Raw genomic sequence first — 17,390 nt, forward strand, 5'->3', positions numbered from 1 at the left:
CCACCACAACACCACACATCCACCACCATCACCACACTCGGACGATCACCCCATCACCACTTGGACGACCACCACCACCACCACCGGCGGCTCGGCTTGCTCTCGGGGGACTCACGGCGAGGAGAGAGGAAGAGAACCAACGGAAAGAGAAAGGAGAGGGAGAGGGAGAGAGAGGAGGCGTGAGAGAAGAAGAGAGAAGAGGAAAAGGGAAGCTTGACGGCTAGGGTTTTCTAGTCTCTCTAAATCTCTGCAGAGCTTCGCTCTAGTTTCAGAATGAGAGAAAAATGAGAGGAGGCAGCTTTATTTATAGGAAAAGGAGGGAACCCTAGGTCATTTACCCTAATGGGCTGCAGTCTTAACGGGCTCTCCTTAAGAAAATTTTTGGGCTAGGAACCGGGCCGTTACAGTTATACTATTCAAATAAAGTTTCACCAAGTTCTTGGAGTTCTAATAAATCCTTACGAGTTACGTATCTCTTCATTCGCGCCCGTTTCATGTTGTGGCACTGAATCAGTGCTTATACTATTCAAATAAAGTCTTGCATGTGCTCTGTAGGTTTCCGGGTCGTTAGATTTGTCGATCGTGCTAGGATTTACAAGGTCGTTTCACCGCCTTCAGATGTTTTGACGACGGTGCTTGGGACCATGGCCGTTTCTACTCCTCTATGACTCGACCTTCTCCGGGTTCACCTTCTCCTCTTTCCTTCTCGTTCAGATCACTTTGATTCAACGGGACCGAAAGATTCTTCGTACGAAGCCTCCTATATTGATGCATGACTAGAGTTTTGATTCTACTAGGATTCCAATTTCAAATCCCTCAAGAATGGGAATGTGATGATTAAAAAGAGAGATAAATGTCGATTGAAGAATGAGTGAGAGAGAGTGAAACCGCAATGACTTAGACGGTTTTGGGAAGTTATAGAGAAGAAGATCTTAATTTTATGGGTCGGATCTGGATGGTCCGCAAATAAAATAACCCTTGGTAGGATCGTAGTTATACAAATTTTCCTTGGTTTCGTGGTATTTTACAAATTTTCTTCATTTAAATAAAGTTTTATTAAATTAATAAAAAAGGGAAAAATATCACAGAATTTTTTTTTTCAGTTAATAGTATTGGAGCATTTGACTGGTCTCTTTCTCGGTTATTTGGGATAAAAAAAATTGGAACTGTTTTATAATATTTCTAAATCCACGTAGTATTTATAAATTCAAGTAAAATATACAGATTTTTAAACTTTTTCGGATTAGTATTTACAAATCCGGAAGTTTTTCCTCGGAGTTGAATCATTGTATATTTAACAAAAAAAAATTCAAACAAATCTATTCAAATCTATTATAAAATCAAATTTATTAGTAAATATGTACGATTGAATAACACTTGATATAGATCAATTTACGAATCATTAAACCAATAACGCCGCTTATACAATTGAAAAGAATAAAAAGGCTTGGAAGAGAATAAAAAGGCCCATATTTAAAAGCCCATAAAGAAACGTCTACTCATACGATTAACACAACACTGTCTCTTCCGTTGACTGGTAGAAGACGATGGTTGATGGTTTTAACTTTTGGCTATGGCGGTTCCAGTGTCCTAGTATACTAATCGCTCACTGTCCTTTTCTTCTCCGCATTGCTTCCATGTCTCTTCCGATCTCACTGCCAACCTTGGGATCGAAGATATCACTTTGTAAGTCTCCAGGTTCTCTTTGTATAATTTTGTACGGTCGTTAGGGTTTTAATTATCTGCATAATTAAACCATCAGTATCGTCTCTTAATTTGATGTTTCTTCTCTTTGTACGTTATTTGTCTCTGATCATTGGTTGATGATGATGTTAAATGCTACTTATTAAGAAGAATCTGAGATGTATCTTTCAGTGACTCAGAGCATTATTAATTCCTCATTACCATAAACAATCAAAGGTGCTTATGGCGTCACTTTCCTTTGTTGATCTCACCTGTTTGGTTGTCTATGCATGATGATGATTCTAATGTCTTTTTCATTGCATCTGCTTATTTTCTTGGTGTTTTTTTTTTCTTTTTTAACTATTGTGTATTTTTGGTGATCTGATTACTGTGACTCAGAACATTTGTTCTTTTTTTGTATCTTAGGAGAATGGGGTCAGAGGGAAACATGAAGAACTCGGTTGTGACACAAGTAAGCATTGGTGGGTTTGGGGAGTCAACTACTGCAAAAGAGCTTACAGATTACCTTGAAGAAGAAGTAGGACTCGTTTGGCGATGCAGATTAAAAACTTCTTGGACTCCTCCTGGTTCTTATCCTGATTTCGAGATCACTGACACTTCAAACATCCCCACATTTGATGGTTACAAGAGAGTGGAGCCTCATGCGTTTGTCCATTTCGCGGTCCCTGAGTCAGCAGGTCGTGCAATGGATGCTGCGGGGCAGTCCAAGCTCATCCTCGACGGCCAGCCTTTGAAAGTCAGCTTGGGGCCTAAGAACCCGTACACACTTAACCAGAGAAGAAGAACGACAACACCTTATAAGCTGACTGGTGTTTCGATTGAGATTGGGACCTTGATTGCCCGGGATGAGTTTCTTGTTTCTTGGAGAGCTGAAGGGGTTGATTTCCTCGTAGACCCTTTTGACAACACCTGCAGATTTTGCTTCACAAAGAGCACTGCCTTCTCGTTGAAGGACACAATGATGTATGCTGTGATCAACTGTGATTATAAGTTGGAGTTATTGGTGAGAGACATACGAACAGTAAGGCAGTATAGAACTCTGGATGGCTATGTGCTACTCTTGCAGCTGGCTTCATCACCCCGTGTCTGGTACAGAACTGCTGATGATGATATATATGAAACTGTCCCTGTCGATCTCTTGGATGATGATGACCCTTGGATCCGTACCACTGATTTTACCCAAGCTGGGGCCATTGGGCGGTGCCTTTCATATCGAGTGCTCATCTCTCCTCGGTATGAGAAGAAAATGAATACAGCATTGGACTATCTAAGGGCGCGGAGAGTGCAAGAGGAACGTGTGAGGTGGCCTCCCAGGATTCGTGATGAGCCCTGTTTTGGGGAGCCTATTACAGATCATTTCTTCTGCATTCACCACAGGGAAGGAATCTCCTTTGAGATCATGTTCCTGGTAAATGCGGTGCTGCACAGAGGGGTTTTTAACCAGTTTCACTTGACTGAGCGCTTCTTTGATCTTCTTAGAAACCAACCCAAGGATGTCAACATTGCTTCTCTCAAGCATCTCTGTACCTATAAACGACCTGTTTTTGATGCGTACAAGAGGCTGAAGCTTGTTCAGGAATGGATTCAGAAAAATCCAAAGCTTTTAGGGAGTCACGTACAGTTGGATGATATCTCTGAGATCAGAAGGCTAGCGATCACTCCAACCAGAGCGTATTGCCTACCCCCAGAAGTTGAGCTCTCCAACAGGGTACTCAGGAAATACAAAGCATTGTCTGATAGATTTTTGCGCGTAACTTTCATGGACGAAAGCATGCAGACCATGAACTCAAATGTTCTTTCTTACTTTGTTGCTCCGATTGTGAAGGACCTTACATCAAGCTCTTTCTCTCAGAAGACCCACGTTTTCAAAAGAGTGAAGACCATATTAACCGATGGGTTTAAACTATGTGGTAGAAGATACAGTTTTCTAGCATTCTCGGCCAATCAGCTCAGAGACCGCTCTGCATGGTTTTTCGCTGAAGACGGGAAAACAAGAGTGTCGGATATAAAGACATGGATGGGGAAGTTCAAAGACAAGAATGTGGCAAAATGCGCTGCTAGGATGGGCCTGTGCTTCTCCTCCACATACGCCACTGTGGATGTCATGCCTCACGAGGTTGACACCGAGCTTCCAGAAATAGAGAGAAATGGGTATACTTTCTCTGATGGAATTGGTACAATCACACCTGATCTCGCGTTAGAAATAATGGAGAAACTTAAGTTGGATTCGCACTGCAGCCCTTGTGCTTACCAGATACGTTACGCCGGTTTCAAAGGAGTTGTTGCTCGTTGGCCATCAAAAGATGATGGAATCCGGTTAGCCCTTCGACACAGTATGGATAAGTTCCACTCTAAGCATACAATCCTGGAGATCTGTTCATGGACCAGGTTTCAACCTGGGTTCTTAAACCGGCAGATAATTACCCTCTTATCTGTGCTTGGTGTTCCAGACGAAATATTCTGGGATATGCAGGAAACTATGCTCTGTAAACTGAACCGCATCCTTGATGACACAGATGTCGCATTTGAAGTTCTTACAGCATCATGTGCTGAACAGGGAAACACTGCAGCTATCATGCTAAGTGCAGGTTTCAAACCAAAAACTGAGCCACATCTACGGGGAATGCTGTCTTCAGTCAGGATTGCACAGCTCTGGGGTCTCAGAGAAAAATCTCGTATTTTTGTTACGTCAGGAAGGTGGCTAATGGGTTGCTTAGACGAAGCAGGGGTACTTGAACAGGGCCAATGCTTTATCCAAGTCTCGAAACCGTCTATAGAAAATTGTTTCTCCAAACATGGGTCTCGTTTTAAGGAGACGAAGACAGATCTGCAAGTAGTGAAAGGTTATGTAGCCATTGCTAAGAATCCTTGTCTTCACCCAGGGGATATAAGGATTCTAGAAGCTGTTGATGTACCCGAGCTGCATCACATGTATGACTGCCTACTTTTTCCTCAGAAAGGCGAGAGGCCACATACAAACGAAGCTTCTGGCAGTGACCTTGATGGCGACCTGTACTTTGTGGCTTGGGATCAGAGACTCATCCCTCCCAGCAGAACAAGCTTTCCCGCGATGCAATATACTGCAGCTGAAGAATCGAGTAAGGGCCGTCCTGTCAACCACCAGGTCAATATCTACTTACCCACTACTCTTTTTTTTCCGGTTAGCTGAGATTATGACGCTTAAGATGGATAGATGATTTGTTTTTGGATGCTTGTAGTGATTATTTATGCTTGCATACTGAGTTCATCCTGCTGCAGGAACTCAGATGAATGAAATATTAGAAAACTTTGAATCGTTGATTCTGATTTTCTTAGTTATTATCAAAAGTGCAGTAGTCTCATGATGCTAGCGTCTGCTAATCTAGTAATGATTTCTTTGTTTTACTTTCTTTTCTACGACAAGGACTTTGGTAACTGGTCGGTTTTGTTACAGGACATAATAGAGTTCTTTGTCAAAAACATGGCGAATGAGAATCTGGGTACAATATGCCATGCACACGTCGTTCATGCTGATAGGAGTGAGTATGGAGCCAGGGACGAAGAATGTTTGCTACTGGCGGAACTAGCTGCAACAGCAGTCGATTTCCCAAAGACAGGGAAGCTGGTGACAATGCCTTTCCACCTGAAACCGAAACTCTACCCTGATTTCATGGGAAAAGAAGAGTACCAGACTTACAGGTCGGAGAAGATCTTGGGTCGGCTTTACAGACGTGTAAAAGAGGTTTACGACGAAGATGCAGAAGCTTCCTCAGAAGAAAACTCAGACCCGAGTGACATCCCTTATGACACTGATCTCGAAGTACCAGGATTTGAAGATTTTGTCCCTGAGGCATGGGGTCACAAATGTAGCTATGACGGGCAGCTAATTGGTCTTCTCGGGCAATACAAGGTGCAAAAAGAGGAAGAGATTGTGACGGGTCACATCTGGTCCATGCCTAAATACACAAGTAGCAAACAAGGCGAGCTGAAAGAAAGACTGAAGCATTCTTATAACTCCCTGAAGAAAGAGCTGAGGAAAGTATTCGAGGAAACAAAACCGGAGCACGAGAGTCTCAGCGAAGAAGAAAAGAACGTCATGTATGAGAAAAAAGCTTCAGCTTGGTATCATGTCACTTACCATCCCGAGTGGGTGAAGAAGTCTACAGAGCTGCAAGAACCTGGTGAGTCGTCTGGTCATGCGGTGATGCTGAGCTTTGCTTGGATCGCAGCTGATTATCTTGCGAGAATTAAAGTCCGGTCAGGGGAAATGGGAATGAAAATGGACTCGGCCAAACCTGTTGATGCTTTGGCTAAGTATCTTTCTCAACGTCTCTAAAAAGTTAACGTTCGGAGCCGTAAGGCCACTCTGCCATGTATCTGCAGAAAACAGATACACTTCAATGTTTGTTAAATAGCTAGTATTGGATGTGCTTTGTTTTGTGCTCTTGTGAAAACTGTCTCTCTATGTGATGGCAGAAACAAACTGCTTGCCGTTTACCATCTAAACTGGCTTTGCTTGTGGTTATGTATTTTACTGATTTTATGTTGTGGACCGAAATTGGCTTCGGGTTTGGTTAAACAATATGCTCTTTTCAGCTTCATAGATAACTGTAGGTTTAAGTAAGAAAAAAAAATATTCACCAACTGGTGGTTTAAGTAAGAAAAAAAAAATATTCAACTGAAAATCTATTCTTTTTTTTTTTTAAGAAAAAAAAGAAAAATGGGAAATAGATAAAATGCTACTTTCTGCACAAAAAGAGATGAATGCTATTTTATTAAGATAAACTTATAAAATGATATTTTCTAAACTGTTAATATTTTTACCATAACGGTTCTGATATTTACCAGTATTCTAAATTATTTTCTAAACTGTTAACTATGTCAACTCATAAATTTGATCATATTTTTTCTACATTGCTACATATTTTCATGAACTTGTATTATTTTTTCTATCATTTTTCTATTTTTCTAATTAATTTTTCTAATTAATTTTTCTTTCAATATATCATGATTTTGATTTTTTTTTTTGAAAACATGTTTGTTTGTACTATAGCGTGTATTCAATACACATATATTTTTGACGGAAACATATAATCACTTTCATTAAATTCTAGATACACTCACCACTTTAGTGGTTTTAGATGTTGGTGACACTGATTTTCCTTTTGTTTTCTCATATGCTGCAACCTCTGCCTGAACATCAGCATCTACTTCAAAATCAAGAAATCAAAGAAATAGGCTTTATCGATTAACTTGTTCTTCCACACCATCTTCTTTCTTGTCCCCTTCTTCTTTTTGGTCTTTCTCTTTCAAGGAACTTACAAGCGAATCATTATAGCCCAAACCGACAAAGTTACCACATATGAAAGTTTCTATGGGATCTCTAATTCCTTGGTTGTTTTTCCCAATCCCATAAACTCGCAATCTCATACAGAATTAACATCAAAAGTAAAATCTAGATTATTCATTCGCGCTACGCGCGAATCTATATTAATAATTTAGTTTATTAAAAAATTGATTTACATAAATTTTATCTTTATGAAAATATATCAAAAATTATTTTTTTTTGTTTTTATACTTATTTTTTCTATATAAGTATACTCTTTACAATATATATTGTTAGTTGTGAAATAGTCTTTTGGTTCTTAGTTTTCAAGTTAAAAATTAGGAGTAGGCGTTTGGGTTATGTTCACAGGTCTGTTCAGTTTTAGAGTCTTCGCGATTAAAGATTTATGCTACATTCAGGTATTTATAATTTTAGTTTGGGTATGGTTCAGATCTTTACGTGTTCAGTTCCAATTAGAATAAAATATTTAGATTATTAAAAAAAATTAAATTCATATATATTTTAAATTTATGAAAAATAGAAAAATAATATATAACATAGAAATTTGATTGTTTAAATCGGATTGATTGTACATATTAATTTTTTAAATCGGGTTGCCACTAGGCTACCACTACTTGGTTAATTGACTAAGACGTTGATTGTTTGGAGTTTTAAAGTAGTTTTTGGTTTTTCCTTTTTTAAAATTCATTTTCTACACAGTCATGATTTTGGTGAAGTAGTTTTCCTATTCTTTAGGGAAACTAGTTTTTGATTCCTTTTACCATTTTCTATCTGAAAACCAAAATCTCCTTTTTTTGTTTCTCATGAGCATAAACGAAAAATTATTATTAATTTTTAAATATTATTAAATTTAGATAAATTATGTAGCATATAAGACCTATACTTTACCATTCTACAAAGCACACAAACAAAATTTACCATTCTAAGCAATTCAAAAATATCTTCACTACTTACTGAAACAATTAAAGTTTTATTAAGGTAAGTTAATTTATTAGTGTTTTAATCAATATTTTCTATCATAGATTTTATAGAAAATTAATTAAAGTTGTTAATTAAAATTATAATAGTTTTGTTAGACTTTATTAAGTACTTTTGTTTTATAAAAGAATTTCTATTAATTTTTATATAAAATATTGGGCAATTCTCCTAAATAGATTATTTTCAAGTTTTGATCACAAAAATAGATCACAAGGAGAAAAATGACCAAACTATTTTATTTAATAGGTAAAAGAACCCTAATACTCTAGATATATATATATTAAAAAAATAGTTTTTTATAGTTTAGATTGTGTTTTCAAATTCGAACTTTTTTATAAATTTTTTTTTAAATTTTTTTTTCGAATTTTTTTAAACCCTAAGGTTTGAATTAGTTAATTCTAGGGATATAAATGTATATTTACCTCTTTAATAAAACAGTTTGGTCATTTTGATCCTTAGAGTCTATATTTGTGACATAAATTTTTTTAGTGCTATCATAAGGTATTTCTCTAAAATATTTTGATAAATATTATTTTTTTGCCATTGTTTTTAAAATAGAATTAAATTTTAGTTTATTCAAAAATATTATTATGTACTAGACCATATGTGTAGACCTTTGCCACAGTTTTAGAAATATTTGTTAATTTCCGTTAAATTTTTAATTTAAATTTGTAAATATTATTTATCAACAATTATTTAATTCTAATTTTTTACATAAAATTATTGCATATATGGTTAAATTCAACACATAGAGTTAAATTTTTGTAGTTAACCATTAATGAATATATATAGATTATAGTTATGGTAAAAGTTTATTGAAAAATTATGTCTACTTAAGGTTTTACATGTAGGGATTTCAATATATATAATATGTACAGTTTTATAAAACAAAGTATATATATATATATACAAATTTATGTTTAAACATAAAATTAAATTTTTAAGTTTATGTTTAAGCATAGATTCTATTATTTTGTGTTTCCTGTTTTTTTTTTTAATTTTTAAATAAGCTTATATGTTTTTGGTAATACTATTTTATATTTTATTATCTCCAGAATACATATTTCACTATTAAAATATTTTTTGTTTTATTATTTTTAAAGCAAAACCCGAAAACTAAAAACCAAAATCTAAAATCATCAATATTTCTTTTAAAAAAAGACTAAAATCGACCGCACAATCAAAAACCAAATTCTAAATCTTAAATCCAAAACCCAAAAACTAAAAAAACAGAAACCAAAATAAAAAAATCTAGAAACCAAACAAACAATCATCACGTAAATTTTTAATTTTAATAGTATTGGTAAGTGTTTCAAAAAAAAAAAATAGTACTGGTATTTCCTGTATTTTTAAATAATGTGTTGTCATAATTAATTGGTCACTTCTTTTTGACGGTAATAATTAATTAAATTGTTTAAATAATTACAATTTACAAGGTTTCCTTATAAGGCTTTAGGCCACTAAACGGCCCACAAAGAAGCTTCTAATACTGATTTAACTTTTATATATTCGCAGTACTTAAAGTTAACTGCACAGACACTTGTTGTTCTTCAACGGTCTCTTCCACTTTTTGGGGAAGAAAAACTAAACGATGGCAGATGGTTTTGGCTACGGCAGTTTCTCCGGAGCACCGTACCCGTTCTGGCTTTCGTCTCCGTCTGCTTCTCCGTTTCCTGCAACCTATCCGTCTAATTTAACCCAAGGAGGAGGGTTTGATCCCACGATTTCTCATGGCTCTTACCACCGATCGCCATCTGATCGGTCGAGTAACCCTTCTCTAACTCATATGCCTTCTTCATCGTTTTATGTTAACAACGGTAAATATTATAATCCCACTGTTTAACAGTGCCGAGATGGGCTTTTCATGCATTCGTATCCAGTACATGTTAGCTAGCTAGCTTATGATATACTGAAATGGGTTTATGTTAGGAGGAAGTTACGGTCCCAGGGGTGAAGATTCGTATACATACATGATACCACCGAGTGGATTACACCACCCTTCATCATCTGATTATTTATTAGAGACTCAACGCTTTGACCGCATTCCTTATAAATCAGACATGCTAATCAGAAACTCTCAGGAACCATTCTATTACCCTATCCTGTCTTCTGGCGGAAAATACCATCCTGGTCCTCCTGTGGTTTTACCACAAGCTCTCTTTGATGGAAGTCAGACTGGGGTTCGTTTAGGGGATGGGAGATCATGCACTGATGTTGTCTGTAGTCATGCGCCTGATAATATTCAATCCAGCTTGCCTTTGTCCGAGAACCCAGATCTTGGCAATGAGACAGTTGGCTCAGCAGGTTTAAGAAGTCCTCGAGCTTCCCACCCGCTACAATTTGATAGCAAGTCCTCGGAGAAACGACAAGGTAGTGGCGTCTCCTCCCTTTATCAGACGCCGAAAACTTTCCTTGCTGACAGTGAGAATGGTGTTTCTGAAACCTCCTTGGAGAATGCTATTGACGATTTAAATTGTGATGAGCATAGATCCTGGAACCACTTCATGGTATCTTCTTCTGAGGGACCTTCAGCTCCTACTATTATGTTTTCTGTAGGAAGTGAGTCATGTGTTGCAATGAAAGCAGATAACGGAACTGCTGCCCAATCAGCTGTCAACTGTAAAGCCCCTTCCCATGTTCAAGCCACTGAAAAACAAATTTATGATATGAGGAATGGAGATAACAAGACCACGTCGTTGACTGATAAGGGTATCAAAGGGAGTAGTAAATCGAATGCTGATGATGTCTCAACTGGCCAATTGCCCGAAAGGCATTTATGTGATCAAGAAGGGTTCCTGTCTCCTGCTTCTTGTCCAAGAGTCTCTTCTGTGGTTAATGCCATGCATAATCTGTCAGAGGTGCTTGTTTATGAATGCTTCAACAATGGGAGCTGGCTGAAGCCGGAACAACTTGAGAACCTTGATAAAGTAGTTGAGAATCTCACCAAGTGCTTAAAGAAAAGCACCGGTAACAAGACAATAACAGGGGAAGCATCAAATCCAACTCAAGCTATGCATGTTTCTTGTCCAAACGTGATTGACCTTAATATGGTATGTGGTACAGCTCGACCCTAAAATTTGTGAATTACATCGCAGGTAGAAGTTAAAAACTACTTTTTTCATGCTCTGAGCTGGTTATTTTTTTTTTCCTATGGTCACCACTTGTGATGACTGGATTTTTCACATGAGCGTAGGAAAAAATCTTGATTTGTGGACCTTTTTAGTTTTTGATAGAACATACACATTGTTTGTTCTTCTTTGTTGTTACTTGTTATTTGCTTAACGATACCCTTTTCAGGCCTCAAATGTAGTTGCTAAAGACTGTGAAGGGTTTAGTGTCAAGCCATTGGATAGATTTGGTTTGAAAGAGCCGGTGGATAAGGATAAGTATGAGAATGAGATGACCCAGGTATTACTTACATATTTGAAATATTTGTGAACTCTTCTTATTTACGGAATCTTAACTTTGCAGAGTATTAAGAACATACTTGCTTCCAACTTTCCTGATGGTGAAGAAAACCACCCACAAACTCTCTTGTACAAGAGCCTCTGGCTTGAAACTGAAGCTGCCTTATGTTCCTCAGCTTGCATGGCTCGGTACAGTCGCATCAAGAGTGAGATTGATAATCTCAAATTGCAGAATAGAGGTTCGTAACTATTAAACCAACCATTTTTTTTCTCTGATCGTATTATTGACTAGAGCCGCATTGCAAGACCATTTTGTCCACTATCCTCCTGTCATAGATACAACTGCTATGCTTAGTTTCTTATAAAAGAAATCCATAGGATGCAGTGTAAACACTAAAAAAATGCTGGTAGATGAGATTAGGATGCTGTTTGCGTCTTTGTCTAAGAAGGTCTATCAGCCAATATTGGTTTAGCAAGTTTATGAATAGTCAAGTTACGCTTTTAGATATAAATATAGTATAAGAAATGCTTTACCCTTCACATCATCTTGCGAATAACCTTCAAAAGTGTTTGTTAAACATGTGTTTTTATTTTAACAGTTCATCTTTTGCTTTTGTCAGAGATCTCTGCAGGTGCATCAACCTTTATGCAAGAACCTTTTCTTAACCCCCAGAAACCAGTTTCCATTATCAAACACGGAAGCAATAGCGGGAACGATATAGTAACAATGAGTCATGCACCACAAAGCTTTAGATTCAACTCTGATTCCGTTTCTTCAGTACTATCAGTTATGTCCAGAAGCTTTATGGGTGGTTTAGAACAGGAACATCATGAAAACTTCAAGCCTGATACTGCAATCTCTGGAAAGATACGGGACGCAATACAGCAGGAATCCCCTGGATTCACCACAGAGGAAAAACATAGTGATGTTATAGACAGGTTTCAGATTCTGAAGCAGCAAGAAACAAAGCGCAAACTCATGTCTCAGAACTGCTCAGAGGCAAGAATTGGTGATCAGGAGGAGAATCCAGAAGCTTCTGAGGTGGCTAATATTGGCAGGAGCAGCCAAATGAGTGATGTCATGGATAGGTTCAAGATGCTTAAACGCCGGGAAGCTGAGCAAGTTGAGGAACCTCTCAACCGCTTGGACACAGATTCAGATTCTGACAAGGACCAGCCCAGAAACAAGACACAAATTTGTGACCATCTTTGGGAGTCGATGATGATAATAGGTGGAAATTCTGTGAAAGAGACGTGTGCCAGTACTGAAGAACCATCTGCATCAGGCGAAGGCTACGTGAGCCCGATCTCGGATTGGGAACATGTCCGCAAGGATAATTGAGTACTGCAACTTCCTTGGACAAGAAGTTTCGATCGTTTTTATGGGTAGTGAATAAATAAATAATTGAGTACTGTCCTCTTAGTGAGCTAATCTTTTCATTTCTCAATACACCAGTGTTATTACACAAAACGTCCTATAAGATTACTTTGTTTATAATGCTAGTATATACAAATAAAACAAAATTACTAGTTTGAAAATAACTTCGATACTATATTTGCCGTAGTGCAAATTTAATATTGCATTAAACATAATTTTGTTATGTTCAAACTTTTTCATAAAAAATCAAAAACATTTTAGACTTTCCAAAATAAAATAAATAAAATATATTCCTATAAATTTTCTAAGACTTCTTTCAGTGAAACATTGAAATATTTTTTTTATTTTAAACATATATATATATATATATATATATATTATTTTACATCAAATTATATATTTTAATAGTTATATAATTTCATAATTATTATACATTAATATTAATTCAGTTTTTATTTAAATAAATAAATCGTTATACCAAATAATAAATATATTTAATAATTTAATTTATTTTTTATCTTTAAGTTTTAAACTTGAGTAATTATACTCAAATTAACATAATTTCATGGATTTTATTACATACTTTAATTTTTAGGCAGAACATCATAACTTTTATTACAAAAAATTAAGTTCTATAATATTTCAAAATATAAAATTTCATAAGCATAATTACATGATTACAGCAAATATTTTTTTTGTCATCAACATAACATCTTATATATTAAAATAGAAGTCACAACCTTGATTCATGTGTGATTTTTTTTTAAAAAAATGGACCTAATAGACATATTCCTAAAAAGTCATATTACATTTAATCTCTAATTTTATCATTTAAATTTTGGGTCTACCATAAATTTTTATTGGGCTATCAATAATTGAATTTAGACAATAGATGATCCATTAGATTTATAGATAGTATAAATTAAATAGATATAATTTAATGTTATAATACTATACTTCCATATGTTAAATATTTAAATATTTATCAATGTTAACTTTTAAAATTATAAATATTTTTATAAATAACAAAAATCATATTATCTAACAATGATTAATCTTTACTACCTTAAACTAATGAAATTTTTTTTTTAAAATATATAGTTTATTTTAAAAATTAAACAAAAACTAAATGTTTTATTATTTACTCGATAATATAAATCTATGACGCGAAAAGTTTAATTTTTTAAAAACTTTCTAAATTTGTGAAATGTTACATTATCTTTGAATATGACAATAAAACAATATTTTACTAATCTGTATATATATATATATATATAGTTACGGTTTTAATAATAAAATAATAATCCGAAAAGATATATATAAGAAGATACAAATACAGGTGAAAGTTTGAAACAATGGAGTTCAATGAAAAAAATATACCTTAAACTTATTATATTTTAAAAATTGATAAACACATATATATTATAATATATACCAATTTAGAATTAAAAAAATATTAATATAAAAATAAATGAAAACAAAAACCTGCACGGTTGCGCGGATCGAGATCTAGTACTTAATTAAAACTCTGCGAACCAAATTGATAACTCTGTGTCCATATAAACGATGAAAAATGTTTGTCTCCGAGATTTAATATAACTTTTTTTTTATCATCTACTCTTGTATTAAGCAAAACTAAATATAGTAAATAATTTAATTTATGGGAAATTGCCACAAATACCACATTTGTAGTACCATTTTTCATGTCTACACTAATCAATTTTACCTTCACTTTTAATGAAGGATAAAACACACTAATACCCCATAGCCCATAGGGTTAATTAATCTAGACTTAGGGTTTAGAGTTGAGGGATGAAGTAAGGTTTTTGGAATGTGAAATTTAAGATTCTAATAAATATATATATAAATACTTAAAAAATATAAAAGAAAATTTTAAATAGTTTCAAACATAATTTTCGATTTTTAAAAAGAAACTTTTTTAAAAAAATAAAAAACAAATTTCGAAAAAAAGAAATTAAAAAAAATAAAAAAAAGTTCCAATTTGAAAAAGAATAATTCAAAAACATAATTTTTTTTTGTTTTTATTATTTATTTAAATAATGATATATATATAACAAAAGTATAAGAGTCTTTTGTCACTTAATGAAGAATGTATTTTTGAAAGTGTCCCATTAGTGGTGGTAAAGATGAAAAGTGGTAAACATGAAATTTGCCCTTAATTTATTTTCTATTTTAAGTTATAAAATTAAACTTGAGTAATTATACTCAAATTAATATAAATTCATGGATTTTACTACATACTTTAATTTTCAGGCAAAACATTAAAAAAAATTTAAAACTTATGTTTAGCGTGGATTAGAATCCTCTCTAAAACCTAATAATATAACCGCCTAGGAAAAATTAAAATAATCATGTACATGAATTTTAACATAAATTATGTACAAAACTTAAAAATTACAAAATTATGTATAAGATTATAATTGGGAAATTGCCACAAATATCACATTCTTTTTTTTTGACAACAACAAAAAGAGACTCATATAGACTTTGAAAACCAAATGGATAGCTCCGCATCCATATGGACAACGAAAGACGGTTGTCTCCTGGCACTCCGTGCTATGCTGTCCACCTTTTTATTTTGCGTCCGCGAAATATGAATGATCTATGAGCTGTGAAAACCATCCTTCAAAATCTTTAGGTCTTCCAAATAAGCTTCATCAAAAGCTGGCAATTCCTCTGGTTCTAAAACCATCTTCACTAATTGAGAACAATCCATTGCGAATGTGACTTGAAATTGACGTAAGTTTCTCATACATTTCATAGCCCAAAGTAGTGTTTCCATCTCCGCGTGAAGGGGGGGGGGGAGGGGGGGGGGACAGATGAGCCCTAACATTCCTTGCACCCATCAAACCGTCGAAACCTTCTAAAGTGTTGTACTAACCTTATCCGGCCCCATTGGGTCAAGTTCTTTCCAGGAGGCATCCACAAATTCTTTTTATTTACACGTTTAGCCGTTGCATTTACAATAAATAAGTATTTTTTTTTGTATTTATTTTTATTTACAGATTCTGCTATTGCATTTAAAATCAATTTAAATTAATTAATTACAATTCCAAAGCTTATCTAACCAAATCGATATTCATATATTGATCATTATTAATATTGTATGAATATTAACTAAATTGTTTGTATTAAAAGGAGATAACCTTTTCGGTACGGCCAATTTAGTTAATATTCATACAATATCAATAATGGGTAATGCAAAAAATTAAAATTTAGTATGTTTATTTTATTTTATAATAAATTAACAAAAAACAACAGGTTAATATATGAATAGTATAATTACATCAAATTGCATCAAAATATAATTTTTTAAAATATAATATTATGAACAAATAAAAAATATTATTACTAAACATCTATATTATAAAATATTATATTATACTCTATATGTAAATTACAAAAGATAAAAAATATACATGATATATTTTTTTATAAAGCCAAACTCATAAACCCAAGTTAAATTAAACATCCGCGTGCGGGGGCGGATCAAGCTCTTTAAAGTAGATAAATTTGTGTTTTGTTAGTGTATCTATGAATCAGTTAATTTATACTTATTGATCAAAATTAAGCATGTACAAATGATGAATAAAATATAAATGATTCTTCAAAATAGTAAGTTATATTATTCTACTTTATTGTCACAATGTATTACATCTCTTCTTCTTTTTCACCTCCTTCAACTACAACAAAAATTCTACCAACTCCTTCGCAAGTATTTTTTCATAAGTCTCGTGGCTCGTATCATCCACCTTTCACACTAAAATTTAATATTTTATTTTATTCTATTCTATTTTAAAAACAATAGAATCGACATGTCGATTTACAATCTCTTTTTCAAGAAAACTCGAGAACTTTCATATATGCAATGCTATCACTCTTTCTTTTCCCTATTTTTTCTTCTTCTCCTTCCTCCATTAACGAAGTACTATAAATCGATTGTTATATATTATATATTTAATAAATATTGTATCTATACTATTAAAACATAATCCATACTAGAATTCCGCCCTTAGTTTTGAAGTTATTTATAAGGGAATGTCACTCCCTTATTTTGATTTTTCATCTATAATTAAATTGATTTTAGAAAAATTCGTGCTTTAAAACTTTAAAGCCAGATATCGTAACAATTCTTACCAAAAAATATAGGAACTTCTATAACATCCTTATATATTTATTAGTTTCAAAATAACTTTGGCAACAATATAATTCGTTGGTTACAAATCACTGAATTTTAGAAAGTTAAAACAGAGGAAAGATATTAAGGATGTGAAACATATTCTGATTACATTGCGTAGTTATTTTTTCATTTTGTTTGGAATTGGATCACTAAATACGTGTATATTAGCATTTCAAATAACAAATAAATCCATATTAATAGATATGAGTATATACAGGCAGCCCAATTTAATTTTAAGCTTGATGATAATACAAATTGTAATGTTATATTTAATTAATATTTTCAAATAAAAACTAAAATTTAACAATAAACTCAAATCATAATATAAATAGTTGTATCTTCTTAGACAAACAAAATTCCAGTTAATATAATAAGTATTCATACTTTTGTATTGGA

The 17,390-nt window shown here is 33.7% G+C and overlaps 2 protein-coding genes across 4 annotated transcripts; both read left to right on the forward strand.

The window, feature by feature from the left end:
- The first annotated feature begins 495 nt into the window (after nucleotides 1–495).
- LOC103875370 (RNA-dependent RNA polymerase 6) lies at nucleotides 496–6,284 on the forward strand. Of its 2 annotated transcripts, none has more exons than XM_009153887.3 (3): nucleotides 496–1,686; nucleotides 2,110–4,828; nucleotides 5,138–6,284. In XM_009153887.3, exons 2-3 carry the CDS (start codon nucleotides 2,114–2,116, stop codon nucleotides 6,017–6,019), a joined length of 3,597 nt encoding a protein of 1,198 aa, XP_009152135.1. In that variant the 5' UTR covers nucleotides 496–1,686; nucleotides 2,110–2,113; the 3' UTR covers nucleotides 6,020–6,284. The 2 variants fall into 2 exon arrangements, with proteins under 2 accessions (XP_009152135.1, XP_033147823.1); XM_033291932.1 differs by lacking the exon at nucleotides 496–1,686 and adding an exon at nucleotides 1,793–1,920.
- A 2,147-nt stretch (nucleotides 6,285–8,431) lies between these two features.
- On the forward strand, nucleotides 8,432–12,957 carry LOC103875359. Of its 2 annotated transcripts, none has more exons than XM_033279241.1 (5): nucleotides 8,432–9,825; nucleotides 9,941–11,058; nucleotides 11,306–11,416; nucleotides 11,480–11,654; nucleotides 12,036–12,957. In XM_033279241.1, exons 1-5 carry the CDS (start codon nucleotides 9,600–9,602, stop codon nucleotides 12,755–12,757), a joined length of 2,352 nt encoding a protein of 783 aa, XP_033135132.1. In that variant the 5' UTR covers nucleotides 8,432–9,599; the 3' UTR covers nucleotides 12,758–12,957. The 2 variants fall into 2 exon arrangements, with proteins under 2 accessions (XP_033135132.1, XP_009152124.1); XM_009153876.3 differs by having other exon boundaries at nucleotides 8,434–9,825; nucleotides 9,938–11,058.
- Nucleotides 12,958–17,390: the final 4,433 nt, after the last annotated feature.

This window comes from Brassica rapa, chromosome A01, assembly GCF_000309985.2.
Source record: "Brassica rapa cultivar Chiifu-401-42 chromosome A01, CAAS_Brap_v3.01, whole genome shotgun sequence".
NCBI classification, from domain to species: Eukaryota; Viridiplantae; Streptophyta; class Magnoliopsida; order Brassicales; family Brassicaceae; genus Brassica; species Brassica rapa.